Below are 24,971 nucleotides of genomic sequence, written 5' to 3' on the forward strand. Positions count from 1 at the left end.
TCTAGAGGGACAAATATGTATATATGTTTGCATTATTAATTATTCAATGCAGCAACGTGAAACCCGATGGCGCAGTCCACACTGGTTTGAATCATCATGTCTTCAAGTATATCTCTAGGCTATAGTTGGTTAGATTTCAAACTTCGCATGGAGATTTTGTCCTTTTTGCACTTATTATTGTGATATCCCATAGTTGTCCTCAGAGAGAGAGAGAGAGAGAGATCAAACCTTGCTGCATTATAAATAGCTAGGTACTGTGCTTATAACCCTTAACAAACACCAAAACTAGTTCAATCATAACACTGAAAGCACTCATGGATGAAAGAGCAAAGTTATGCCCTGCTAATGGGCTGAGTGTCATTGTTGTTGATGAAGATAAACATCATGCGAACTCTACAAGGTCTATGCTTTGTACACTTAACTATCATGGTAAGTTCCTTCCATTCCGATGTGCAAAAGTAGAACCCATGGGAGAAAGCCATGCACAGAAGATGTCATTAGACAATTTTTTCGTGGGTTGTATTTGTGAAACACTCATTTCCACTATGAATGATTTGGCGAGCAACAATTTTTTCTTGTGAAGTTCCTAAACAGAAATTTCATTCCCAGTTTTTTTATGAACAGATGTTTTATTCCACATATCGTAATAACCTTTTTTTTCTCTTTTACAGCAACAGCATATACAAGTCCCATAAAAGCACTTGAGTTTCTTGAGGGTCATGCACAAGAGGTTGATCTGGCTTTGGTAGCAGTGCACATGGAAGAGTTGCATGGTTTTCAGTTCCTTGACATAGTTAGCGACGCACACAAAAACGTTCAAGTGATTAGTAAGTGTCAATTTCCTTCCTAACTTTGAATCCAATTCTGTTCCCTTTTATTTCTTTGATTTTCTCGATTTATTTCTTTTTTTAGATAAATTATTACTAATAGTATGTCCTAAATTTGAACCAGTGATGTCAAATGAGACAACAATGGATACAATGAAGAGATGCATTAAGCTTGGCGCACGTTTTCTGGTGAACAAGCCTATTGATGCCCACACCATAAATAACTTGTGGCAACATCTTGACTTAAAAGATTATTCAAGGATGGATTATATCAAGAACTTATTACAAGGTTGAAACCAATGCTGTTACTAATGATCTTGCTTTTCACAGTTGATAGAAAATATAATATAATGCACTCCCATCTAGATCATAAGCATGCCCCGCAAGGTTTATCAGGTTAATAGTAATCATTATCTGTCATCCATAATGAAATCATGAGCATTTGTTTGGCCAACGGTAAATTGTACGGCTAAAATACTATTAAAATATAGTGGTTTCAAAATACAATTGATGTGCTATATTTTGCATGCATGTATAGGTAATGGAGAAGCACATGATTTAAGTTACCTAAAGGAGAATACTAAAACAAAGAAAGGTTATATCTGTTGGAATGAATATCTACACAGGAAGTTCCTACGTGCTCTTGAAATACTTGGAGAAGGTTAACAGATTTCTTACTTGCAACACTTCAATTGGAAATTTCAGTAGAACTTCAGAATTCCAAACTACACAATCCTTTGTTTCAGGTGCTGCTTCTCCTAGAAACATAGAGATTCTCATGAATGTGGAAGGTGTTAATCGCAAACATATTGCTTCTCATCTGCAGGTGTATATATATCTATATGCTTATAGGCTTATAGCATCCATATATATAAAGGAATCAAATCTGCTATATTCTTGAAATAAAATAAATACATGCATGCTAATTGCAACCCCAAAATAGTTCCATTGACCTACCTATATGTGCTGGTATTTCTAGTAAATTTCCTCTTTCTGTGACCAATAAGCTAATTGTAAAATTGATCTTTCATCCAGAAATATCGAAAGCGTATGGAAGCAGGGAAACAAAACAGTGCATTGGATGCAAAGAAGTGTAGACATAGAGCCTCAACATCCAAATCTGCAAAGCGTCAGGAAGGCCCTAACACATCCCTTAATAGTTTGGACATCCAACAGGAAGAAATGACAGCTGTGAGTCTTATATATGATGCAGGACAACATAGATACTATTACGGACAAGATGATAAAATTTTGAAAATGTAGGAAGCTGTCTAAGTATTTCTTTTGATTGGCGTGCAGGATGAAGACATGCCCCATGCTAAGACGGGGAGCTTCTCTGACAATAATAATGCTCATGCTGCAATGCAAAGATCCATTCAATTTGGTACCATTTATGATGAGTCCGAATATTTCTATTATTCTTCTGGTGATGAAGCAACTGAAGATGGAGTAGATATGATGGAAGATGATGGCACAAGTGCTTCTAGTTTTACAGCACAAGTTAGCACTGCTGAAACTTTCTCTGCAGAAGGCACTAAGGACATCTTGAACAATAACAGTTCTAAGAAACAAGATCGTCATGGTGACAAGGTGGGCAAAGCTATAAAGCTTGTGGACTATTCAGAATCTGAGGACGATGAGATATAGGAGTTTGCTTGGTTATGAGGGGAGAAAGACAGCAGAGATTGCAGTAGTTCCGACAGATGGAGTACCTATAATCATGCTTTTAAACTGCCAATGCAACTATCCAGAAAATGGTGTGCATGTGTAGTAGTGTTTGTGTCATCGTGTTTATGAGAAATAAGGTATCATATATGATATATGCCTAAAAATTATAGTAATTTTGAAATGTGATGTTTTCTACTAGAATTGTGAAACTTTTGAACAATAAGATAGCGGCAAATTGTGTATGTTTGTGAAGTTTAAAGTTCAAAATTTTGATCAGTCTGTTCCGCTACAAACTCTGTTTAGTACGTAAGATCAAATAACTTCATCTGTGGTTGGGCCGTGCTAGTCTAAATACACGCTATTGCAAAAAGCAGCAGGTGGACTATCCACACTGTAGAGATCTCCTTTCTGGCATAACAGATGCGTGTATGAAAACTAAACATACTCGTCCGATGTTGCCTTGACAATATTTGAAACAACACCTTAGAAAATAAGGAATTCAAATCGGAACAAACCCAATGGACACATTGACCATGCCAGAAAGAATTTGAATGACCCAATTCACGGTGGGACAATCCTTTCTCTATTCCATAGGATTGTAGAACAAAAGCATGGCATGTATTCACTTATTTGTCATGGATGTTTCTCCAGACTCTAAAAAATAAACTTCAAGGTAGAACTGTTATAGATATTTGAAGACACCAATTGTGATATAACGGTCAATTCTGATGGGTTCAGAAAGATCATGGCAAACAAATTGTATTATGAGTGTTTTTGTAGTAGTATTGTAAATGTTATATGTATAATATGTTTCTCCGTGGCTGCATGCTTTATAGGAGTATTCTGTAAGAATAGACAACATGGACTATGCATTTAAGTTTCTTGAGAAGGATATATACTCCCTCTTGTCATAAGAAAGTGACCTTTTCAGGTTGTCTGAAGTCAACCAAACCATTCTTGCTTACAAATTACCTTTTATATGTTGATTTGTATATTTGAAAATGATATGAGTAGAGTTGTATGAAAATGCATAATTTTGCTATATCTTACAAATATATTATAATAAAATGGTAGTCAAAGTTGTATCTTTGGGACAATATTTTTCAAAATGTCACTTATTTGTGACAGGAAGTAGAATGATCATAGAAAAATGATACTCCCATGGTGACTGTAGATATGTTGGCAAATGTATGGTGTCTAGTATTGTGTACGTCAACATATATTGTGTATATTATCTTGTGTGAATTTCAATGTGTCCAATGGGCCTAATTGAGTAGTTGCCATCAATGAGGCCCAGTAGAAGGATTGGATGTTCAGTGATTAGTGGTAGTAAATGATGTGGTAGTAAATGATATCATAGCATCCCAAATCCCAATGGCACTACTAAACTAGATTAATTTTAGCGCATCCAAATAAAATTTTGTGCTGTCCTTCCTATAGCTGCAAGATGTACTATGATTAGTTAGGTGGCATGTGACTCACAAGTACATACAACCTAAATATATATTATATTATATATATTACACATATCATCAAATCTACAAGATATCCCTTCACCAGAATCATTTAATGGTTATTCAGTATGTGATATTTTCTAGAGAGGACCTTACTGGTCTTCGTAATTTTCTCAAGAACCCTTGCTTGGAGATATGGCTGCTTAGAAATTTGTACATTCACTTTACCTTAAACCTATTCCATTTCTCACTAAATTGAGCTTGACCTTGTGGTACATAAACATAGAGTGGATCGTGTATCAATATGGCATATAATCTGGTTAAACAAGTGTACAGTTATGATACCACTGTGACCATTTAAATATGTGACGCTAGTATATAGTTATTTTTTGATTGGACGACATGCCTACTATTGTGGAACATATAACACAAAGTTAGTACTCTTTGTGGGTTTATTAAGTTTATAATGTATATATATAACCTTACTGATTAGTAATTTTGTTCAATTGATATTATATGAATATTACTGCACATCGAGAGAGTTCTAAATTTCGAGTCACCATATTTCTGCAGCCAGAATAATAAAGACAAGATTTTAACTAGTGTATATCAATTGTCCAACCTATAAGATGGTTGGGATGAGATCTGTTGTTAGAGGAATACATCACGTCCCTAGTCTCGACTTTGTACAACATGAAGTTTTGCGCCCTGTCCGAAACTCAATTGTTTTATTTATTGAGTAAATTAATGAAATGTATTGAACCACTACCCTAATCACTTTACATGTTTTACCATGCCAAATATATTAACTTCAATGGAATGTTGGTTCTTCTAACAATTGGATGCGCATAATTTGGACTTTGTATTAAATTCCAATATGTGGTAGGGTCCTATATAAGAAAATAATTAAAATAGTTAGGACCCTCACATATATATTGACTAAAACTATAAGTGCTTGCACATATTTGCCACATGTTAGTTGCACATAAGCAATTAATAAAACATATATTCTTCCGTCCATAAATGTAAGGACTTCCAGGCTTCAAATTTGTCCACAACTGTAAGGACTTCTGGCATAATCCACTAGAATAGGCAGGATTTAATTGCATCATTTATATCAGTGTTCACCTAGATAATCGATGGTTTTCTTCCAATATATGATGGGGTCCTATATAGGAAAATAATTAAAATAGTTAGGACCCACACATATATAGTGACAAACTATAAGTGCTTGCACATATTGGCCACATGTTATTTGCACATAAGAAATTAATAAAACACCTTCCATAAGGACTTTCGGGCTTCAAAATTTATCCACAAATGTACTTCTGGTATAGTCCATTAGAATAGGCAAAATTTTAATATATCATTATATTATTGTTGACCTAGATAATTGTTGGTTCTTCTAACAACTCGATGCACATAATTTGGACTTTTGTATTAAATTCCAACATGTGATGGGGTCTTATATATATGAAATAATTAAAATAGTTAGGATCCACACATATATAGTGACTAAAACTATAAGTGCTTGCACATATTGGTGACATGTTAGTTGCACATAAGCAATTAATAAAACATATAATCTTCCATCCATAAATGCAAGGACGTCCGGGCTTCGAAATTTGCCCACAAATGTACGTCCATAAATGTAAGAACTTCCAGGCTTCTAAATCTGTCCACAAATGTCCGTCCATAAAGTAAGAACTTCCGGACTTCGAAATTTGTTCACAAATGTAAGGACTTCTGGCATAATAATCCACTAGAATATGCAGGATTTTAATATGTCATTTATATCATTGTTTATCTAGATAGTCATGATTTAATTGTGTCATTCTGATTCAGGTCCTTAATTGAGGGGTACTTGTGTCCTTTCCCTCCCTGCTTAAGTAGTCCTTAAAATCCTAGAAGTACTTAAATTTATGGATGGAGAGAGTAGAAACGAACATATGTGGGCCCTTTTTTTTCTCTATTTATAGGTAATAGCTTCTTCAGGTGTTTCCCAAAAAAAAATTGGAGCATAAAACGCTGTGTAGCTTGTAGAAACATATGGGTAATCAAAGAATAGGACGACCTAGTGATAAGCTTGGTGTCATAGTTGTGGATGAAAATCTATGCCATGCCAACGCTGCAAGACGCCTGCTTGTCAAACTCGACTTCCAAGGTAAATATCTAAACAAATCTATGCAGCTACATCGAGCAAAAACGGTATGCATACGAACTCTTTTCCATGTTTTATGGATCCATGTTTCTAAAAATTGTTAGCTTCTAGAAACTTCTATTTTGAAAGATTATTTCTCACCATTCTGTGCCAAAAAAGATTTCCTAAATACTTCTCCCTTCTGTTTCAGTGCTGGTTTATACAAGTCCCGTTGAAGCACTCAAGTTTCTTAAGGACCACATAAAAGACATTGATTTTGCATTGGTGGCGGTGAACATGAAAGAGATGCATGGTTTTCAGTTCCTCGACATTTCCAGGAAGTCCCATAAAAACCTTCAAGTGATCAGTAAGTAGGCGGTTTCTTTACAAATTATGAATATTGCATATGCATGTATTCATGCAGGTTTTTGTTTATTTCTATTTATTATTTACATGGCGGAGTAAATTTTCTAAAATTTTCAAGATACTAACTTTCATTTTCTGAACCAGTGATGTCAGTTGATTTGACGTGGCCAACAGTGAAGAGAAGTGTCGAGCTTGGTGCACGTTTTTTGGTCAAGAAGCCTCTCGATGCAAATACGATAAATAACATATGGCAACATCTTGACCTAAAATTTTATTGGAGGGAGAAGATTGAATACTTATTCCAAGGTTGGAGCTAACGTGGCACATACCGACTCTTTCTCTAATTTGACCAACAAAAAGGAAGAGATTATGTCCTTTTATACAATAAAAACATTTAGTGATAATATATGGAAAAGAGAAAAGCGTTTATGTCCAATAGTATTAATAATAATTACCATGTTGCATGTGAATACATGTAGGAATTGAACCAAAAAACGATGATGTATTTGAGAGTGAGAACAAATTTGGAGAAGGTAAAAGGAAGGTAGCCCATCTCATGTGGACTCCATTTCTGCAGAAGAAATTTTTACAAGCTCTTGAACTTCTTGGGGAAGGTACAATTGTCTCTATTTGTATCGTGCCTCACAACTTCCCCATTTCAGATAGATAGTGGATTATATATGCATGTCAATTTTATTTCAGCCGCGACTCCAAGGAAGGTACAGCTGATCATGAATGTAAACTCCATTGGTCGCAAACAAATTTCTGCTCATCTTCAGGTACATGCATACTGTTCTTGTTAATATTGTACGCACACCACATAGCATGAGCTATCATGAGTTCATATAGGCTGTCTCTTTGAATACCAATTTTATTAACTGTACAGCCAATGTTTCTGTCAGAAACACCGAAAGAAGGTCGAGAAGGAATTACGTAACACAGATGCAAAGAAGTGTAGCAATGACCCTGAGATCCAACCAGCAAATATATCTGTGAGCTAATTAATTATGCAGAGCTCGATCATATATTTATACTCACAAAAATAGATATTGTACACCTGTGTAGCTGTCTAATATGATCATTGTTTGCCTGTAGGATGAAGAAATGTCCTGGGATGAGACAGGAAACACCCAAGAAACACAAGGCAAGACTATGTATGAAGCAATGCGAAGAGCCTTGAAGCTTGGGACTGTTTTTGATGAATCGCAGCTACCCAATGATCCTTTTGGCAGACAAGCAAGCAAAGGTGAAGTAGATATGACGGGAGATGGCTATGGTCGAGATGATTGGACATATGCATTTGGTGGAAACAGTGTGGTATCTGAAACTCAAAATGCAGAAAACGCAAAAGGGGTCATGGGGACTAAGTGTGATTCTGACAAGCAGGTTCCTAATGGTGATGCGCAGGCACAAGTTATGAAGCTTGTGACCTATTCAGACTCTGAAGATGGTGAAGCGTTCTAAACTAAGGCAGCAGCTGGTTACGTAGGGGAAGTACTTGTAAACTGTCAACAGTTGCATGATGTTCAGCATGGACTGAATTTCCCTTGCATGACAGTGGCCGTACCCTCTCATAGTCTTGTAATGAACAAGATTCCAATAATTAAGTTTAGAGTGCTGCAATAGAAATGCTGTAGTTCTTCTGATCTAAACCGTGGTATCCTCTGCCACTGATGGCAAACTCACAAAAGCTACTAATTCATTCGTAAATGGTAACAAAATGCACTTCACAAGAGTACATCCCTGCATTTGTGACTCCATGGTAGGGGTTATGGATTTGAGCAAACTCCTTATCTGCCATAAGAACTTGGTGCTCTATTTACCATTGTAATAATTTTTCTTATCTGGAATCACAGTTAATAACTTTGGCCTGATTTCCTTCCATGACACTTCAGTGCAAATGCATGACTTTGTATGTCCATAATCTCGATTGCAGTGTATTCCCACAGGCGCCTGTACAAATTGGTTCCACTGGGATAGTCAATTACAAAATCCAGCCAATAAGTGCAGTATTTCAAATACTGCACGAAATGGTAAGAGCATCCAAATGTATACAGCATCAAGGATAGAACTCACGGTAAGTTTGAAAACAACCACCCCGTTCATCTTCGTATGCCTCAGCCAACAACTTAAACAGAGCAAGAAAACATTGCATCTTCTTCCTGGTTCCTTATGACAAGTGAGGATCTCAAGCACCAACATATGAACAAGTGCATGAATGTCAAGGTTGAATGGACAGTAGCAATAGATGCAGACTGTTCAAAGTTGGCACGATGTTTGGTTTCCACAAAGTCATGGTAGTTCTTTAATACAGCACTATATATCTCTATGGTACAGCAGTAACTAGGGGGAAGCACATTCAGTACAATGAAATGATGTAGACCTCAGAAACGCTTCTGCAGAATAGTAAAGAGAAGCTGACCAAGAAAAAGTATTAGTTGCTACCTAAGAGTTTGTGAACTGGCCCCATTGCTCAGATTGATTGCCTACAAGAAAAGTGATGGCAGATTAGATATGTTTTGAGAGAGAACACTGTGTCAACAAACTATTCAACTGTTGCCAAATGAGATGACATAAATTGAAATTAACATGAACCAGTTACTATTTACAAGCAGAAAAACTGTTGTAATGAGAGAACATTAGGCACTGTGTCAGACTGTCAGAAAAGATCTATGGCTGGAATGTGAAAAACTAACAACGGAACATTGTAACTGCTGAGGTAGCATATCTGCACATATAAGAAGTCTTGATTGAAACTTAATTGCCGGTTTTCTTTTATGCAGAAAAAAAAGGCAACTAGAGTGTTTCTAAAGAGCATGGATTATTTCTTTTCTTTTTTTCATCTTTTTCCTGATTTCAAATAAAGTGATGGGTCAATAAATCAATACACACAAAACAAGATTTGGCATTCTGACTGTTTCCTCTAATTCTCCAAAAATACAATACAAGGGTAGCAAAATAACAATGTTTATGTTCACTTGTAACTCTCAAGCTTTATATAAAAACTCATTCAGTTTTAAACTCATTTTTGTTATTGCGAATTTGCGATATAGTCGATGAAACTCAGCTCCATGTAGGTTAAATTCAAGTATAAAGAAGACACTGTCTGATCAATAGTCATACAATTCAAATCTAAAGAAGTCATACAGATGACTGGCCATAGACTTGCACCATGATCAAGTAAGGAAGCAACGGGTGTAAGATACTCAGGAATGTAATAAGTTTGCAAGTTTTGATAACAATAAACCAATTTTATTATTTTTTTTCACGAAAATATTTCATCTTTGATTGAAAGGTAGGGTACTTTAGATAATTCAGATAAAAACAATTCTTACAGGAATTCAGGTTTTCCATTATTCACATTTTCACCGCCAGTGTTATAATCTTGAAAGCAGTGGCTCCCTACATCATAGAGGATAATGAACCTACGCTCAAGGACTTAACAGTACCCCTCAAAAAAATTATTAGTTGCACCTTCAAAGATCACCATTTCCACGCACCCATGAGGCAGACTCATGTAAAAAAATCAGTCACATAAGTGAATCAATGGCATGCCAACTTGCACCCTAAACCACACAGACACATGAATTAGAATGAACAAAGTATGTTCAAGAAACTATGCGTCAGTAGTCATGACTCTTGACCAGATGAGGATAATCTTGCATACATAACCAAAAAAAAAACAGAGCTTCAGGAAAAAAAACACTCTGAATTCTAGAGAAGCAAAAGCAGACAGCAGAAATTCCTTTTCAGCTCATACTGGGTTAAAGTCCACAATAAATTAATTTAAAAAATTCTCGAATACTAGAAGAAAGTGCTTCCGAACATTAGCAGTGATATAATTAAAATAACTATTAACACCGGATAAAACTTGAATTATTTTCACAAGAAAGCACAATAAGAACCTTGATTGGTGTAAATGAATTTGTAAAACATGATAAAACTTCAACAGCTAATAGATCCTGAGAAATAACAGCTGCAACAGATATTAACTCAGAAAGTAAGGAAGTTATAAAGCTGCATGAGGATACATAAAAGGATACAGCTGAAGGCTAATAACCCAGAGGCCTGTATTATTTAGCTACTGCAAGATCATGTCAAATAGCAGTGTAAAAAACAAGTGGCAAACACAAAAAAAATACAACATAATATAACAAGCATACCTGACATAGAAAGCAAACTATTATCATTCAGCGGTGGTGATCATGCTTTCTTTCATGATGTCTGCGATGATGTACTTCAGCTTGGTATATCTCACGCTTTCCTTCAGCAGCATCAGAAAGCATGTCTGTCGGAGGGTCTCCATCAGAATATGTGCTTTGGGGATCATATCTGTCGCTGAACTGGTCTTGAGTTACAGATAATGATCTATGCTGCTTCTGACTAGCTCTATTTCTATCACTGCACCCTTCTCCTGACATGTGAGCATATTCTGTGACAGAAGATCTTTGTGATCGTGCTGACCATGCTGCACAATCACTAGATTCAGAACGGTGATCCGGGACACCCTTCTTATACTTATTCCCATAATTTATATTATCATTGGAGCTTCTTTGTCGTCGATGATTCTCTTGCCGGTAAGGATAACTTTGATCAACTTCACTTTCTGATCCTACAATCAACCTATTTTCATTCTCAGATATATATTGGTAACGGTTCCCATGAGTTTCATATCTTGAGGTCTTGTATGAATCTCTTGTGTCACGGCTCCTTGATGAAAATCTTCCCAACGAATCAGCACGTGGTGACTTGTCACAACTAGGTGACCGAGAACCCAATGCTGCCTTATCATGATAAGATATCCTAGAAAATTCATAACTTCCTTGATATGTACCACCATGAGAGTTGCTCTTAAGCACATTTTCTGCAATGTCAGAAGGAGCTTCCACAAGACAACCAATACCTCCTGCCTGTTTGATTTCCTCCATATGCTCATCAATTATGTCTCTTAGTACCTTCATAAAAGAAAGGAAACCATCAGATTCATAACTTGATCAAGGCAAGTAACTTGCAGAAATCAACAGAATAAGAGGTGACACAATATACAGAAGCTTTTTCACTTCTTCCATCAGCAGTAAAAATGAGGTCAAATTGATACAGTATAAGAAATTTAGAGAAAACAGCTTTAAATTGGATCATTATGTACAATAGAGAAATGAGACTTAACCAGATGCAGACAAGAAATTACATTAGGCTTCTTACTTGGACTCAAAAGTTGTTGTGTTTCCTATACTAGATCTAATATCTCACAAGAAGCGAAAGGCTAGGCAAAGAAAACAAGATGGAAATTGTTTGCAATCTGCAGGATAACCAGAACAGCTGAAATTATTTACAAATTTGGCATGCACCTCTGTAGGGTTTCGATTCACTTTCTTGCCACGGTAAGACGCTCTTCTTCGTTTGTAATCTCGTTCTTCAGCTAAAAGCTCCTCCCTTGTCTTGGCTCTAGCAGATTCCTTTTCCAAAAAAGAGAAAAAAAAGAATCACCATATAGTAAAATGAATAGCATACTGTATTGGTATCAAAGTACAGCAAAGTAATAGCAAAAACTTATGCAATTTCAACTCTTGTTTATTTGCAAATATATCTCCACTCAGTATGTGTATACATTTTGACAATCAACTGTGAGATGATCTATTATTTCTGCAAGTGTTCCTCTATTAATCAGTAAAAGGAAAGCGAATAAGTATGTCAAATAAAAATAATGCCTACAGAACATTTAAGCTTCACAGAACCTACTCCTACTGCATGAAGCATCTTCTTTTGCAATTGAACTGTTATGACTAAAAATGAATTTACAATAAGTAATCCTTAATACTACCTCCATTTCAATATATATCCTGCTCAAATTCCTAAGAAGAACACCATTCTTTCTTTTATTAGCTAGATATGATACTGGTCAATCTAATGGATGCAAGTTTGATACAATTTCACATATGGCATTATGCCTCCTAATAATGTAGACTGTACATATAGTGCGAAGCAGAGGGGCTAATTGTATCCATAATTGGCTATTACATAAAACTGGAAAATGTAGAGACATCTGTGAGGTATCTAGATTCAGGCATCTATTTTCAAAAAAATTGCTTGCATGTCTATACCTGGTTCTCTACTCTCCGTGACAGAATCCCATCATACTCTAGAACAGCTCTGTAGTTTGGTCTGTTTGATCGCTCCAAGTCCCCTCGTTCCAGTGCTTGTGAATATTCAAGTAATCTATAAGAGAATTACATGCATTTATCAATGCAGGAAAAAGAAAAGTTTTACCAAACCAAGCAAAAGTAATCACAATTTGAAAGGACAAAAAGGTCTACGAATTGCTATCATCACCAGAGTTTAATAGATGTTTGCATAGAGATATGGTGTGCAACATGCTACTTACACATGATCAACAATCTGATATCCTTATACATACAAGCTACATAGTATCTGGTCACTTGGTGAGTATGTACATTAAGGTTGTTTAATCATAAATTGCTGACTATATTCCTAGCTTTGATGTGAATATGCACACAAAAAAAGAAATGCAGTGTACTCCCTTCCTCCTTGGAGAAGAATAAGATATTAACAAGTGTGTGCTACACAATAAGACGGTAAGCTAATGCTCATTGTCTCTCAATCATTTATGCCATATAAATTGAACAAACATAATCACAGGAGGGTATGTAGCTAAAAGCTGATTTGTTATATCGGTACATTTAATTTGTTAAACTGGCTAGAAAAAGGAACTAGTGATATTTGAATTTCTACTCCGAAATTGCCTTGGTGTTGAACTTTGATGTTTATTGATAAACTTCCCCTTTCATAAACAGGTATCCTCACAGCCTTGGTGTTGAACTATGTATGCTTTCCTAAGCTTTCATTTGCAGCAGCATCATAAATTTAATGATACTATGCAATGCCGAATAAGTAGAACACGAGACTTTAAGAAAGCATACAACTGATGTTTCGACGGGCGTTGAGCTTGCAGTGCTTTGGTCTTCTCCAAGGAGAACCTCTCATACAATGCCATGATGGCAGCAGCAACCTGGGAAAGAAAAACACGGCCTGCCACAACATCTCCAGCATTACTTCCTATTTCACCAGCACCTCCACTGGCTCCAACCTCACCCTCTCCTCCACCAACCGCACCATCTCCTACACCGACAGCCAAGCAATACGCCATCTGAAGCACCGCCTCCTTCACTGCTGCAAGAGCAAATAGTCTCCCATTGCTTTCTCCATACAGAACCCCAAGCTGTGTGCCTAACCACGAGACGCCCTCAACCAGCCTTGGGCACTCAAACCTCTTGGCCCTGGGATCAAAACCTACACTCTCGTTGCCATCCCCATAGTGCATCGCCTCCAGTGAGCACCCAGCCTCCGCCGCCGTCACCTTCAAGCAGAGCCACAACAGCACACAAATATGGTCTGCCTCCATCATGCCGACCTTGACCCCGTACCTCGGTGAGCTCCCAAGCACCCACTGCCGCAGCTCGGCCTCCCACCGCGGCGTCACGCCCAAGCGGAGCGCGGCCGCCACCCGGGTTGCAGCGTAGGAGCACGACCCAGGGGGGTGGTAGCCCCCCGCGCCCCAGGAGTCCAGCTCCCGGCGCAGGAGGCTGAGCTCCGACGGCAGGATGCGGGGCGGCGGGGAGGGGCTCTGGCCGGCACCGCAAGAGGAGAAATCTGCGCACTCGGCGGCGATGGGGGCGGGGAGGGTGGAGACCGCGGGGATCGGGGTGGGGGTGGTGCGGACGACGGCGGGGCAGTCGGCGTAGGGGGCTGGGGCGGCCGGGAGCGGGAGGGTGATGGCGGTGGTGGGCGGCGGGAGTGGAGGTTTGGCGGTGGTGGTGGGCTCAGGTGAGGGGATGCTGGTGTGGAGGCTGGCTTGGTGGAGTTGGAGAGGGGAGGGGAGGGCGGCGAGGGCTGAGGAAGCGGCGGAGAGGAGGGAGCGGAGGCGGGCGAGGGCGGAGGTAAGGTCGGGGGGTGGGGGTGGCGGCGGATGAGAAGGCGGAAGCGCAGGAGGGAAAGGCGGTGCCTCCATTGGAGCGGGGCGGATCCACGCCGGCGGAGTAGGGTTTCGGAGAGGAGGTGCGGCGGCCGTCGCTGGTCCGGCGGCGGAGACGAAACAGGAGGTGCGGTGCGGTGAGAATACGTTTGTTATTTGGTCGTTCGATGCGTGTATGATACACTTTCCAATTCACTTTCATAGATTACTGAGTAATTTCATCCCAGTATAACTAACAATAGGAGAGCTAAAATTCTCTTTTTTTTAAGAGAAGTTGGAGTGAAATATTAGAACAATCTAATAATTATTAGAAAAGGCTAGAGATTTTAGGAAACTATTGCAGTATGTCTTTTTCTAATAATACTAGTATATTGAGGAAAGGAAGACCGCTGGATATGTCCCTAAACTATCTGTAACCATCTAAAAAATCGTAACCGAATACATCGTGGTTCTTACACATTACACTAATTCATACGACGGTAACTAGATGAACGATTTATAGATCCTGTTTGTTTAAGCTTCTTGACATTTTGAACTATTTATTTTAGGGTCTTCAAAAGTTAAATGCGTTTAAAAGCCAAACACCAAAACAATCTTGTCATGAGTTTTTCAGCTTTTAACTTCCAAAGGCATATAATTTTTAAACATCCAAAAGCTAGTAGTCCAAAAACGCACAAAAGCTTAAACAAATAGAACCGTAGTCTAAATCAAATAAAAGAGCGACAAATTGCTATCGTCTTAGTTGCCTGAAGAGAGCCAGTCTAGTTAAGCCTTGGCATGACTAGAGAGCTTCGCGCCGTGTCTATTCCTCACGCGTGCTGCTACGCGCTACCCTATCGCGGAAGGGCTTCACGCGCCAGGTTTTCAGCCCTTCTCTCTTCGAGGCCCTTCGGATATTTGATTTTGCTTTTTTCCTTCCCCCACGCACCTCTTTAGGGATCGATCAGGTAGCCTTGCCTTGTTCAATTCAAAGAGTAGTATGGAAAATATTTAGCTATTAGGTAGATATTCAACTGGATCTCATCATCTTAGTTTTGAATTTTTATTTACATTTTGCCTTTTGTTCCTCAGCCTCTTCCTGAGACGGTTTCTGTTCGTGAACCTGTGTTGACTAGTAAGATTTAGAGTAATCATGTAACTAAGTGATGAGTCTATTGCTCCAACTGATTTCTATTGTATATTTTGTGCTGTGCAATTTTTTTTTGATTCTCCAACCATTATTAAGATCATATTGTCCAAATTCAGAATTTCTTTGAAAGTTTGGAACATCTATTAATGTTTAAAACTTTTTGAAGAGTTCAAAACTTTTTTGAATAGTTTTGATTTTGAAATGGGTGCAAAACTTTTTGAAAGTTTGGAACTTTTTTGAATAGATTGGAAAATTTATTAATGTTTTGAAACTTTCTGAAATGGGTGCAAAACTTTTTTTGAATAGCTTGGAACATTTATTAATGTTTGAAATATTTCTGAAGTGGGTGCATAACTTTTTTGAAGAGTACATAACTTTTTTCTGAATAATTTCGAATATTCATAAATGTTTGAAACATTTTTAAATGGGTGCAGAACCTTTTTCGAATCATTTTGGAACTTCTTATTGCAAATGAATGTTTACTCACGAATCAATGACACTCGGTTGGTCCAAAGTAAACATATTTCTTCTTTGTAACTATCCAATCAGCAGTACCAGTGGAGTACGTATTTGGCTTCAATTTTTACGACCGAGTGTAAAAACCAATAAGTTGATGATCCTCCCAAATAGAAAAGGCAAGCGATCCATGGAGAAGAAAGTTCAAAAACAAAGCCTGACTAATGAACCCTAACAGATAGCAGTGATGGTAAAAACCTGATGGTGCTAGCCTGCTACCACCAGCAGCAGCAGTAATAAATTCGGCCCACAAGTCACGCGCGCGCCACTCGCTGCCGGAATCACTTCTACGATAGGTGCGCTCAAATTCGCTCACGCTATGTATAGATGGACCCGAGTTTCGGAGGTAGTGTTTTTCTTGCTATGTAAACAACTTTATCCATATCAACATGCCTAGTTTTGAATAGTTTGAGATGTTCAAAACCAGATTTGTAGCTTAGAGATTGAGTAGATGAACCTCAATAATTCATATGTTTATGTAGGCTTATTTCTTCTAAAGAGATCTACCATAAGTAAGTTTAGTAATAGTCCTAACTATTGGTTTTTTGTGATAGCATATTCCGTGTCTGAGTTTATAGCTAAGTTAGATGCACCTGAAATTTCATATCTTAATAATTGGAGGAAAGTAACATCTGGTTGGCATTGTAATCAAAAGACATGGAAGGCCAAAGAAGCCATTAGCTTATTATATTTTTGAATCCTATTTTTTTATTTGTTTTAAGATAATAGTTGTTAGCTCTCCTATATGGTTCATTTTTTAAAAAAGAAGCCATTAGCTCGAAGGCAGTGAAAAGAGCAGCCCAAAGACGAAGCCAAATCTCCTGTATGGTTCATTTGTTGGGTTTGTTGAGATGATTGAGATTGAGGGCTAGACAGAGAGGAAGAACGAGCTACTTTAGCAACGACACTGACATACAACTAATGCAAGGTGTAAACGGACCTTGTTAGGATTAGACTGGGGCTTTTTTTCTTTCACTGTGCCCCCCACTCTACGAGGGGCTAGCCAGGCCAACTTTCGAAATTCAAATAATTTGGAGGTAAAAATCCGTATCGGAAGCTGCGCTCGTCGGTATTAGAAGCTGCCCTTCTCAACTTTAAAAAACATATACGCTAAACCTCCGTTAGACCCGACGGCCTCGTAAAGCTTTGTGCTTGTCTTGCTGATACGCTTTCGCCAGACGTTCGCAAGCAACGAAAGAAAACCAAACAGGAAATACACCACTCGGCGAGCCATCTCAGAGAGAAACCAAAACTGCTGAACACAAACTGTCAATAAACTGTGAACCTAAACATCAAGAGAATACAATCACAGCAGGTGAAAATTCTCAGTTCTTTGAAGCTAGAGTTGATTCACTTTCAGAAAATAGGTGTTCATCAGGTCTGCAACACGACATAACATACTTGAGGACTAACAAAACCCAGAGTAAAGGAAAAGATAGGCCGCCCCCTTCCAGACAATATAATGCTTCTAAGCTGCAGCACCCTTGCCCTTCTTCCTCTGGAGCTTCTTCATGTAGAACTCGAGCTCTTTACCCTCAAGGATGTAACTGTCATACAAAGGGAAATGCCATTGTAAGAAGCTGATTACTGGTGACGCAAAGCTTTGTTTCAAAACTAGCTGAGCCCAATAAATGATTTAAATAATGACTGGATGCCAACCAAATCAGTATTGACCATAAATAGCCAGCACAGCAATCTATTACTCACTACAGAATCATGAGCTAAGAAACCCAAACATAACTTTAATATTCCTTACCCGTCAGCTCGGCCACACTGTCCAGGGCGAGAAGCAATGCATGCCAGCAACCTTCCACTGCCAAATTGCTCCTCAATGTGCGGGTCAAGTGTGCGTCCCTGCTGGCGCTTCTCAAGCTTCCTCTGGACATGGTTACTCTTCTTTGTTTCCTCAGCCGCGGCTTCACCCTCTTGACCCTGTACATATAAACATCAAACATTAAATAAATAATACATAAGGGAACCATAAGATCTACAGTATAGAAAAGGAAACTTTGGTTAACTGCAAAAGTTATTTTGTTTTCTACCAAATTTTTAAGGAAAGATCATAATTAGATCAACCCATGAAACCTAAAACAAGCTACTGATGCATAAGCAAGTAATCAACACAAAAGGTTCACAAAAAATGGAATCTACCAACTATAAATGCAGTGCCACTTAGGCGTGAGCAGTAAATATATGCATGTGTAGTAGTCAGATCTCTCACCAAATAAAAGAATAAACAATACATTATTTTCACAAAACAACAATGAACTTGGGTTGCAAAGAATGACACCTCAGCAGCATCCTTCTTAGCAGCAGGGGCCTTCTTCTTCCTACCAATGTCCACTCCATAGTGAGTGAGGTACCACTGCTTAAACGGGGCAGCATCAACTTGCACAATGGCACTCTTCACAAGGGTCTGGGTACGAACAAGCTCATTGTTTGACGCATTGTAGACGACATCCAGGATACGGGTCTTGCGGGTAACAGCCTCACTTCCCCATGAGTAGTTACCGGTATCCAGGCGGAGAGCCCTCCACTTCACATTACCTCCACGGACACGGACCCTCCTCACCGTCTTGTTGCTGGACAGCTTGGTGTTAGCAGGCTGGCGGCCAAGCTCATACCTACAGATGAGAAGCTGAATTAACCTCTGAGCTAAGGCACAATCAAGTCATCACAATATGTAGACCAAGGTTTACTTCTACATTAGCTGATAACTACATTACCCATTATCAGAACCTCAGTACCTCTGTTTTACAAACGAAATGGTATAATTGGACCACATGCATTACGAGAAGCACATGAAGGTTTGAACTTCAAATCAACTCAAATGATACATTAGAGTGGCCTAGTCAAGCTGGAGCTATCCTTCTATCAATTCAGTCAAGTTAACCCCATTTGACATCTAGAAAGAAGACATATAAAATTGAAAGGAGACAATCGTTATTACTTGATAACAGCAGGACTCCATCGTCCATTAGAAGCATCATGACTAATTCATTGTTGATTTAGCGACCACATAAGAGGTGCGGGTAATCTAAAACAGTGAAATGTCACTGGAGTTCACCTAATCTCGTCAAGAGCAGACAATACAGCTCGGATCAATCACAGATCGAAATCAAAATCTATCTATCCGTATAGTACTGAGCTAATCTTACACTCGCCAAATCTACAAATATGCAAACCGAAATGAGTCCAAATGAAAGAAGAGGGGGAGGGAATCGGCAATTACTTTCGCTTCTTCCTCCAGGCCTTCTGCTTCCCACCGGTGGCCCGGCGCTTGTGCATCGAGTCACGCGAGATACCTGCACAGACGCATCCAAAGCAACAGCCGCCGCAGCCATCAGCATCTGGCCAACCGAACAACCTCTCCGGTCGCGGGACATGAACAAGCAGAACAAGAAGCAGAGGGCGGCGGGGGAGCTCTCACCCATGGTGGCGGCAGTGGCCTCGCCCGGCTGCTGCTGCGGTTCCGCCGCCTCCTCCTGGTTCGCCCGCGCCGCCGCTCTTCTGGTTGGGTCTCGCAGGGAAGAGGAGAGCGAAACCTTGGAGGGGCGCTTATATAGGGGGCGCGGCCGCGGGTTAGGGTTTATTCACAGGTGGGATCGGCTGATCCGACGGTGGAGATCATGGGGCCGATCTCCATTCTTTACAGGTTGCGGCCCAGTAGGCCTGTGTATGATGGAGGGAGGCTGGAGAAAGCAGCCCAGTTAGGCCCGCCTCACTAGGCCTCACTGACACAAGTACAGCGTATTTTCATTTCAGTTCCAACACACTCAAATAATTTGCCTGCATCACTAAACTTGTGGCCTGCTTGTTTCCCCGTATGTGCAATCCAGATTAGTAGAATGCATGATTCAGCCACCTTCTGATGTAATTGAAAACTTCCACCGCAACATCCAACGATGCTTCAAGCAACATCAACACATAAGCCTCTCATCAAAATCGAGGGATGTTTCCAGCAACATCAGCACATGGATAAATTTTCCACCGCAACATCAGATAGGAACAATACCGTAACACCAATATATTGCACTGCAACATTCAGAAACTACAAGTCCAACATTTATAGACAACAATTGCAACATATGTATAAACCACTTCATCGCAACTTCCAAAAATATTTCCGATTAAAGCAGGAACACTAAAACATCATCTGCTGCAACATGAAAAACCCTAATGCAACATCGCTATAGAAGATAATGAATAAAAGGCATCTAGCAATACCTCAATTATTTTTATGCAACATCCAAAATCATTTATTGCGACATGCGAAATAATACATTGCAATACCAAAAAACAATGAGCGGCCACGTAGCTGTCGCCATCTTGCGCCTCTTTGTCACCACCGACTACGGCTACTCGGTGAGGCCAACATTCGAAGAGCAGGAGTCTCCAGTTTTGCTGCATATCTAGGCGAGGGGGAGAAGGTCGCCGGTGGCGCAACTCACGAGGTCGGGGTAGAGAGGATAGCACCTTCCGTCGCCAGTGTTTAATCTTCAAGCCCACCGAAAGATACCCCTGAGGTGGTAAATTGTAGGTAAGGTGTCGCTGAGACTAAAACTCGAAGGTGCAAGGAACACGAAACATTAGACAGGTTCAGACCGCCAAGAGCGTAATGTTCTGTTGTGGTGGTTTGTATTGCCTTAGATGATGTAATGTTTGGGGGAGTTCTTGCCCATCTTTTTATAGTATGGGGGGATAGGGTTACATGAAGTTCTAGCCAAATACGAGCTTAGGAGTCCTAACCGAATGCTACTCGGGTAGTTTCCTTCTGTTCTGACTAGTTCTACTCATGTACGAGTAGTTACAACTGGTGTAGGGTGCAGACCATGTCTCATCCCTATCCTAGAATATGTACGCCATGAGCTCAGTCCCGTGGCTCCAAGTCGACAAGCCTCCAAGCTCTTCATAGTCTAGTACTGCAGGCTTTTGAGTACTTCTGAAGGTGTCTTTAAGTTCTTCCGAACTTCGTCATGAAGGTGTCTTCTGAGTACTTTCTTGGCTGTATCGTGTATCGAGGCTGTGAGTTGCTCATGCGCCGAGTAGTTTTCAAGTCTTCTTTTATATGGGGTGCGATTAAACTCGCACTCCATATGGAGCAGCCCATGAGCCTTAGGTTGAATCAAAAAATCAGGCTGAAGGTCAAAATTAATCTTGAATCTTCTACTCTTATCTTCCAAAAATTTTAAAAATAAGATATGGATGACACGTGTCCCGCTGCTCTCGAGGCTTGAATTCAAATTTCAAGGTTTGGAAAGAAGAATCCAAAGAGTCGTGGCATAGATTGTGGAAAAAATAAGAATTTAACTTGATGGTTAAAATAAGTAAATTGGTTCGGAAATTCGAAAACCCCTTTTTCGGGATAACGTCCCTGAAAAATGGTTAAGCAAATAACTTTCCCAAAGTAACACGAATTTAACGGTCCAAACAAATCTTATGCCGAGAGAAAAAACCCTTCACATTCCACATATTAATTGCAGGGCCACCGCTGGTTATTTAACCGCGCGGTAACTTAGAGTTTACTCACCCCTTCGCTTGCATTCTTACTGCTTTGACCTTTCATCTTCCTCTATCCTGCAGCCTCCGCCGCTCCCATAATTAGATCTAGGTTAGTCCCAACTTCCTTATTGTGCAGAAAGTAGTCGCTGAGAGCCCATGCTTCCACCGAGCGCGTCTCCGCCACCTTCATCCTCGGCCCCCGAGCGCATGCGAGTGAAAAAGCTCGTGACATCAAGAATGGTGGGCAAAAAAGGCGTCTCCAAGGGGAAAGGGAAGGAATCCAAGCCCGTCGCCACCACTAGGGACGGGTGGAGAAAAAGTAAGTGCTCCGAAGCCGATCTGGAAGCACTTGTAGATGAAGGACTGCTTTAGTCCCAGGAGATCATCCAATGGCACGCCGCCACTGGGGATAAGAGGCCGTATGAAAAGGCTGATGAAATAGTGCTATTCCAGCATTTGTTGAGCGTGGGTTAGTGTTGCCGACTTCTGGTTTCTTCCGCGGCCTCCTTTTTCACTATGGCATCCAGCTTCACCACCAAATCCCAACTCAATTCTCCACATAGCTATCTTTGTATATTTCTGTGAAGCCTTGTTAGGATAGAACCCCATTTCGACTTGTTATGTTATCTTTTCCATCTGAGAGCTTAATCCAGTGCTAACAAGATAGAAGTAGTCGGAGGAGCTAGTCTCCAACTGAGGTAGGAGATGGAAAAGTTGTACATCCCTTACAAGTTTCCGTCTAGCCTGTTTGGTTAGAAAGAACGCTAGTTCTACATTGGAAACACGCGCCTTCACTCCCAAAGAGGACCGCTGGAGTCCCAAAAATAACTGGAGGGTGGACGAGGAAAGCCCCCTAGCTGAGCCAAGTCAACGAGCTGCTTGCCAAGATTAAGGTCCTCAGGGATGAGGGAGTCACCGGAGTTTCGGTGATGTATTCTTGGATAGGCAGATGAATTCAACCGCTGCAACAGCGCACTCGCTTTGGTTTCGAGTACATGGGCCTCAAAGATCCATCTCGATTCTCTGCAGAGCAAATTCATCAAGCTAAAGCCTTGAGGTAGGTAAGCCAAGTACTTCATGACGCCGGGACGGTGCCCTATATGCCATCCAAGTTGTCTACCATAAAAAATTCTCCTAAACATGTAAGGGTAAGTAGTCGTGTCTTTCTATCGAGTACTTCTTAGTCCTTAGATGTTAACGTGTACTGACAATATCTTGAACCTGTTACAAGATGATATAAATGTGTATACGAGCACGCCTCGAATGCCAGACATCGAACGCCCAAGCCACTTGATCCCTTCCGCCCGTCCTCTTGCCATCGCAGCAACAAGCGAGGAAGAGGAGGGTGATGAATTGACGATGACCGCACCCTGTCCGAGGTGATCAAGGGCAAATCCATGAAGACCTCCTAAGAAAGCGCAAGCTCTCCTGGTGGTGTTTCTTGCGGAATCACCCTAAGGGACCAAGGGCTGCCACCCGGAAGCGTAGGGCTAGTGCTTCTCCAGGTAGCGCTGAAGATGAGATACCCAAGTGAGCATTCTTTCCTTGACCTTGGCGAGTACTTTTGCTCGATGTGCAGTTGCTAAGTTTTGTTAAATTTTCCCACTTTCTTGATTCTGCTCTGGTAGCTCCTCAAACCCCAAGCACTCAAAGCGAAGGGTCGAGGATGCCGTCGGGGATGATACTGTGAGGGAGGCAAAGCATGCCCTCCACCACAGTGGACCTGTCATCAGATTCTGCTGGGGCCGCGCAAGGGCAATCACCGCCCGTGGTTGGCCTGAGTTCAATGGTGACCATTGCGGTTGCCTCGCCAAAGCGGGCTCTGCCCTTGGCTGGCGAAGCCGCACTGGCGAGTGTTTAAGTGCTGTCCCAGCACCTAGTCCACTTGGAATGAAAAAGTTAGGAATAAAGAAGTCCAGAAACGAGTGGGCTGTTAGCGGGCTGTGCGATTCGATGGCTTCCCATCTTCCGTAAACAGATAGGAGCCCCCGTTCTATGTTGGTCGTCTGAGTAACCCGTATTTTTAGAACCAACAAACTCGCAGCCTCCCTTGCCCTTGCCTTTCTTGCTTCTCCTCCAAAGCATAGCCAGATGTTCTGCCAGCCAATCAAATAATCTAATCCAGTTGCAGAGGAGTTTCCAGTGAAAATTTTGTTCCATAACTTGTTTTTGTGACCTGGTGTGCTCATATAAACGGGAGTGTCCATAAATACATAATTTATATGCAACAAATTTTCAACTAAAGAATTGAAATGAAATAATATTCAGGCATAGGCTATGCATTATGTGTCGTACTGATGGAACCAGGAAACACTACTACGGTTTCAGCAAGCATCACTCAAAGTGATTAGTGAATCCAAGCAATTCAACCCAATCATTATATTGATCTTGAAAATAACATGAACCAAATTTATTCAGTTTGTATCTGCTATATATGTCACCATATAGCTGCTAGTAGGTGTAGCATAGCCACAGTGACACGCACAAGCAACGCAAAACAAACAAGCAACAACGCATGTGGATACAGCACCTAGCTCGTTCGCGCGACCTCCTACTTGGGGGAGGGCGTGAAGGAGACGAGCTCCCTGGACTTGAGCCACGCCTTGACGACCACCACGGCGTCGAACGGCCTGTCGCCGCCACCGCCACGGTCGTCCCTCGCGACGACCTTGAGGTAGTACGCCACGCCGGCGACGACCTGCTCCTGCGCCGCGGCCACCGCTCTGAAGGAGAGGAGGACCGTGACGGGGTCGCTGCTGGTCGCCACGCCGCCGCTGCGGCGGAGGCGGCGGTTGTGCTCGGCCACCGCGAACCGGCCCAGGGACTGCACCTCGTTGTTGGCGGCCACGTCCTTGATGTCCCTCCGCCCGCCCACCGCGGCCGCGCGCGCCGGAGCGTGCGCCGCCGCCGTGGCGACGAAGAGGAGGGAGATCAGCAGGAGGGTGGAGGTGGTCACCGTTCTTGCCATTGCGTCTGGTGGTACGGTGAAGGTGAAGGGGTGGGTTTGGACGTTTGGTTAACGTGTACTGAGTATATATAGAGTTGGAGACAAGAATGGGAATGCCATGCAGTGATACTATGTGAATACTATGATAAGGTTGCCCATTTGCGTAACCAATGACAACAAAAGAATATGATGCTTCGGTGTGCGGAAATTGTGGCGGAAAATCTGATCACCCAAGTAGGAGAATACATCTAGCTCCATTATATTGTTGCTTTGTAAAAGAGGAACAGTAGTAATAAAGTAGTAAAGTGTAATTAGATGTAAATAACAAATTTCAGTTTCCATGCATGGTAAGCAAGACGAATTTGAACATGCACCAAAGCTCCTTGAACTTAAGGAGCTAAAGCAGTTCAGTTAAGCTTAACATGTGAGAGA

General features: G+C 40.8%; 5 protein-coding genes across 15 annotated transcripts; 2 read left to right on the plus strand and 3 right to left on the minus strand.

The window, feature by feature from the left end:
• Positions 1–314: 314 nt before the first annotated feature.
• On the plus strand, positions 315–2,474 carry LOC112900618 (two-component response regulator ORR29-like). Its single transcript, XM_025969460.1, has 5 exons — positions 315–429; positions 672–827; positions 952–1,116; positions 1,574–1,653; positions 2,127–2,474. The coding sequence occupies exons 1-5, from the start codon at positions 315–317 to the stop codon at positions 2,472–2,474; spliced, it is 864 nt and encodes a 287-aa protein (XP_025825245.1).
• A 3,524-nt stretch (positions 2,475–5,998) lies between these two features.
• On the plus strand, positions 5,999–7,919 carry LOC112900619 (two-component response regulator ORR29-like). The gene is made up of 7 exons (XM_025969461.1): positions 5,999–6,113; positions 6,301–6,456; positions 6,600–6,761; positions 6,935–7,069; positions 7,158–7,234; positions 7,358–7,447; positions 7,551–7,919. The coding sequence occupies exons 1-7, from the start codon at positions 5,999–6,001 to the stop codon at positions 7,917–7,919; spliced, it is 1,104 nt and encodes a 367-aa protein (XP_025825246.1).
• A 115-nt stretch (positions 7,920–8,034) lies between these two features.
• LOC112899483 (U11/U12 small nuclear ribonucleoprotein 48 kDa protein) lies at positions 8,035–14,604 on the minus strand. 10 transcript variants are annotated; one of them, XM_025967977.1, is made up of 9 exons: positions 13,394–14,603; positions 12,557–12,671; positions 11,804–11,911; positions 10,619–11,410; positions 9,930–10,539; positions 9,791–9,857; positions 8,901–8,941; positions 8,532–8,617; positions 8,035–8,408 (listed from the first exon to the last, which is right to left on the minus strand). In XM_025967977.1, exons 1-4 carry the CDS (start codon positions 14,479–14,481, stop codon positions 10,646–10,648), a joined length of 2,076 nt encoding a protein of 691 aa, XP_025823762.1. In that variant the 5' UTR covers positions 14,482–14,603; the 3' UTR covers positions 8,035–8,408; positions 8,532–8,617; positions 8,901–8,941; positions 9,791–9,857; positions 9,930–10,539; positions 10,619–10,645. The 10 variants fall into 10 exon arrangements, with proteins under 10 accessions (XP_025823762.1, XP_025823758.1, XP_025823760.1 ...); XM_025967973.1 differs by having other exon boundaries at positions 8,532–8,798; XM_025967975.1 differs by having other exon boundaries at positions 9,791–10,539.
• A 2,739-nt stretch (positions 14,605–17,343) lies between these two features.
• LOC112901541 (40S ribosomal protein S8) lies at positions 17,344–19,643 on the minus strand. The gene is made up of 5 exons (XM_025970472.1): positions 19,521–19,643; positions 19,323–19,395; positions 18,381–18,714; positions 17,847–18,022; positions 17,344–17,637 (listed from the first exon to the last, which is right to left on the minus strand). Exons 1-5 carry the CDS (start codon positions 19,522–19,524, stop codon positions 17,559–17,561), a joined length of 666 nt encoding a protein of 221 aa, XP_025826257.1. The 5' UTR covers positions 19,525–19,643; the 3' UTR covers positions 17,344–17,558.
• An 861-nt stretch (positions 19,644–20,504) lies between these two features.
• Positions 20,505–24,658, minus strand: LOC112901295 (cysteine proteinase inhibitor 10-like). 2 transcript variants are annotated; one of them, XM_025970177.1, is made up of 2 exons: positions 24,123–24,658; positions 20,505–20,611 (listed from the first exon to the last, which is right to left on the minus strand). In XM_025970177.1, the coding sequence occupies exon 1, from the start codon at positions 24,558–24,560 to the stop codon at positions 24,144–24,146; it is 417 nt and encodes a 138-aa protein (XP_025825962.1). In that variant the 5' UTR covers positions 24,561–24,658; the 3' UTR covers positions 20,505–20,611; positions 24,123–24,143. The 2 variants fall into 2 exon arrangements, with proteins under 2 accessions (XP_025825962.1, XP_025825961.1); XM_025970176.1 differs by lacking the exon at positions 20,505–20,611 and adding an exon at positions 23,692–23,768.
• Between the last annotated feature and the right edge of the window lie 313 nt (positions 24,659–24,971).

Source organism: Panicum hallii, chromosome 7 (assembly GCF_002211085.1).
Source record: "Panicum hallii strain FIL2 chromosome 7, PHallii_v3.1, whole genome shotgun sequence".
In the NCBI taxonomy this organism is placed as follows: Eukaryota; Viridiplantae; Streptophyta; class Magnoliopsida; order Poales; family Poaceae; genus Panicum; species Panicum hallii.

Coding starts and splice junctions, on each gene's coding strand:
- LOC112900618 (XM_025969460.1), top strand. CDS start 315: ATGGATGAAAGAGCAAAGTTATGCCCTGCTAATGGGCTGAGTGTCATT. Junction 828..951: donor CAAAAACGTTCAAGTGATTA/GTAAGTGTCAAT, acceptor AATTTGAACCAG/TGATGTCAAATGAGACAACA. Junction 1,117..1,573: donor TATCAAGAACTTATTACAAG/GTTGAAACCAAT, acceptor CCTTTGTTTCAG/GTGCTGCTTCTCCTAGAAAC.
- LOC112900619 (XM_025969461.1), top strand. CDS start 5,999: ATGGGTAATCAAAGAATAGGACGACCTAGTGATAAGCTTGGTGTCATA. Junction 6,457..6,599: donor TAAAAACCTTCAAGTGATCA/GTAAGTAGGCGG, acceptor TTTCTGAACCAG/TGATGTCAGTTGATTTGACG. Junction 6,762..6,934: donor GATTGAATACTTATTCCAAG/GTTGGAGCTAAC, acceptor GAATACATGTAG/GAATTGAACCAAAAAACGAT.
- LOC112899483 (XM_025967977.1), bottom strand. CDS start 14,481: ATGGAGGCACCGCCTTTCCCTCCTGCGCTTCCGCCTTCTCATCCGCCG. Junction 12,672..13,393: donor CGCCCGTCGAAACATCAGTT/GTATGCTTTCTT, acceptor ATTCTCTTATAG/ATTACTTGAATATTCACAAG. Junction 11,411..11,803: donor TGAATCGAAACCCTACAGAG/GTGCATGCCAAA, acceptor TCTTTTATGAAG/GTACTAAGAGACATAATTGA.
- LOC112901541 (XM_025970472.1), bottom strand. Junction 18,023..18,380: donor CTAAGAAGGATGCTGCTGAG/GTGTCATTCTTT, acceptor TTATATGTACAG/GGTCAAGAGGGTGAAGCCGC. Junction 17,638..17,846: donor CAGTGTGGCCGAGCTGACGG/GTAAGGAATATT, acceptor TTTGTATGACAG/TTACATCCTTGAGGGTAAAG.
- LOC112901295 (XM_025970177.1), bottom strand. CDS start 24,560: ATGGCAAGAACGGTGACCACCTCCACCCTCCTGCTGATCTCCCTCCTC.